The sequence below is a fragment of the Dreissena polymorpha genome, chromosome 1, assembly GCF_020536995.1.
Source record: "Dreissena polymorpha isolate Duluth1 chromosome 1, UMN_Dpol_1.0, whole genome shotgun sequence".
NCBI classification, from domain to species: domain Eukaryota; kingdom Metazoa; phylum Mollusca; class Bivalvia; order Myida; family Dreissenidae; genus Dreissena; species Dreissena polymorpha.
The window spans coordinates 4130264-4131831 of NC_068355.1; the positions used below are offsets into that span (position 1 = coordinate 4130264).

At 32.2% G+C, this 1568-nt stretch overlaps 1 protein-coding gene across 1 annotated transcript in view; it reads right to left on the bottom strand.

Annotated features, from left to right (window-relative positions):
* LOC127865300 (uncharacterized) overlaps window positions 1-407 on the bottom strand; it is a 5911-nt gene extending 5504 nt beyond the window's left edge. Inside the window, exons 1-2 of the mRNA XM_052405306.1 lie at window positions 358-407; window positions 126-182 (exon numbers count right to left, since the gene is read on the bottom strand). Coding sequence (XP_052261266.1) covers window positions 126-182 — 57 coding nt within the window. The 5' untranslated portion in view covers window positions 358-407. The remainder of the gene's footprint in view (window positions 1-125; window positions 183-357) is intronic.
* Between the last annotated feature and the right edge of the window lie 1161 nt (window positions 408-1568).

Here is a 1568-nt window from a genome sequence, read left to right on the forward strand (position 1 = left end):
CAAAATTAATTTAAATTAAATCCAACACGAACCCTTAAAACTATATTGCGTTGAAATTTGTTTCAAATTCATTCTTTTGCGACATATTTTTCCCTAATAAAGTCTCAAATCAGGTTAATACTCACAGATAAAAAACTTGCTATTCCAAGGATCAGGCATAATGTCGTGATATCTGCCATCATCTTAAAACAAGATATTTGGAAGTATTACATTTCAAATAATGATTTTCAATATTTATATTCAATACAAAATGTGCAAATTATTTATAATAAAATTCATTTGATTGACCACACATGCTTTAAATTGTTAAACAAACAAACAAAGGTACGTCAAAGAAAGAAGTATTTGCACACATACCTGATTTTGATGTGGATAACCGTACAGCTGCAACTTTCACTGTTCGAATTAGTTTTCTGTAGTCCGTTTGAAAGTCTTTTTGGTTGCAAGCTATGTGATGTTCTTTTAAATCCTCCGCTTCTTGGTAGGCGTAACCAAAATAACCAATGGCATCGGTTAATTTAGAACGCCCAATACAAAACCCGGTTAGGAGTTGCTTGCTTTGATTTTTCTTTAAAGACAATCCCCTGCCTCTGACTCATGTATGAAAAACATGCGACACATAACCGAAAACATGTTGTTTTTGCCAAGTCAATCAAGTCGCTTAAACAAATTTAATATTGTCGAGAGGACATGTTTGTCCAAATTTAAGTGTAAATATAGTGTTATTCTCATGGGTAATGAAACAGCAAAATATTATGTATCCTGTTTGTGTACCGTTGCGTGATACCTTCCCTATGTGTGTGCGTAATTGCTACTAAATATATTTTAATCTACTGCAGAGCGCTTTACCTTCAAATCCTTTGGTTTGTATTTTTCTGTTTTGAGTCGTAAATGCGTGCACACATTTACTCTTTAAACTTGAAAAGAACGCATGAATATCAGACATCTAACTGAATTGATAATATATTAAAGGGATCTTTTCACGCTTTGGTAAATTGACAAAATTGAAAAAAGTTGTTTCAGATCCGTAAGTTTTCGTTTTAGTTATGATATTTGTGAGGAAACAGTAATACTGAACATTAACCATGCTCTAATATAGCCATTATATGCATCTTTTGACGATTTTAAAACCTAAAAATTATAAAGCGTTGCAACGCGAAACGATTGAATAATTTGGAGAGTTCTGTTTTTGTCGTTAAATTTTGTGAAACTACGAAGATTGCTTATATAAGGTATAAAATACGTCACGCATGTGTACATGGCGGAATAGCTCAATAGGCTTAAGCGTTTTTACTTCAGGACTCTGGCAGGACTCCAGGGGTCACTGGTTCGAAACCTGCTCCGGGCAATGTTCTTTTCCCTTTTTTAATTTTTTTCTTGATTTTTTACTGGAGCTTTTCTGATCCAATGTTTACATTTATCAATATATAGCATTTAATGAATAAGTTAAAAAAATGCCAAAATCTGTGAAAAGGCCCCTTTAAATGATTGTTATTGCTATTTAGAAAATAATGTTTAAGGGCCATAATAAATAATTAAATGCAATAATTATATTTTGCTTTGATGTA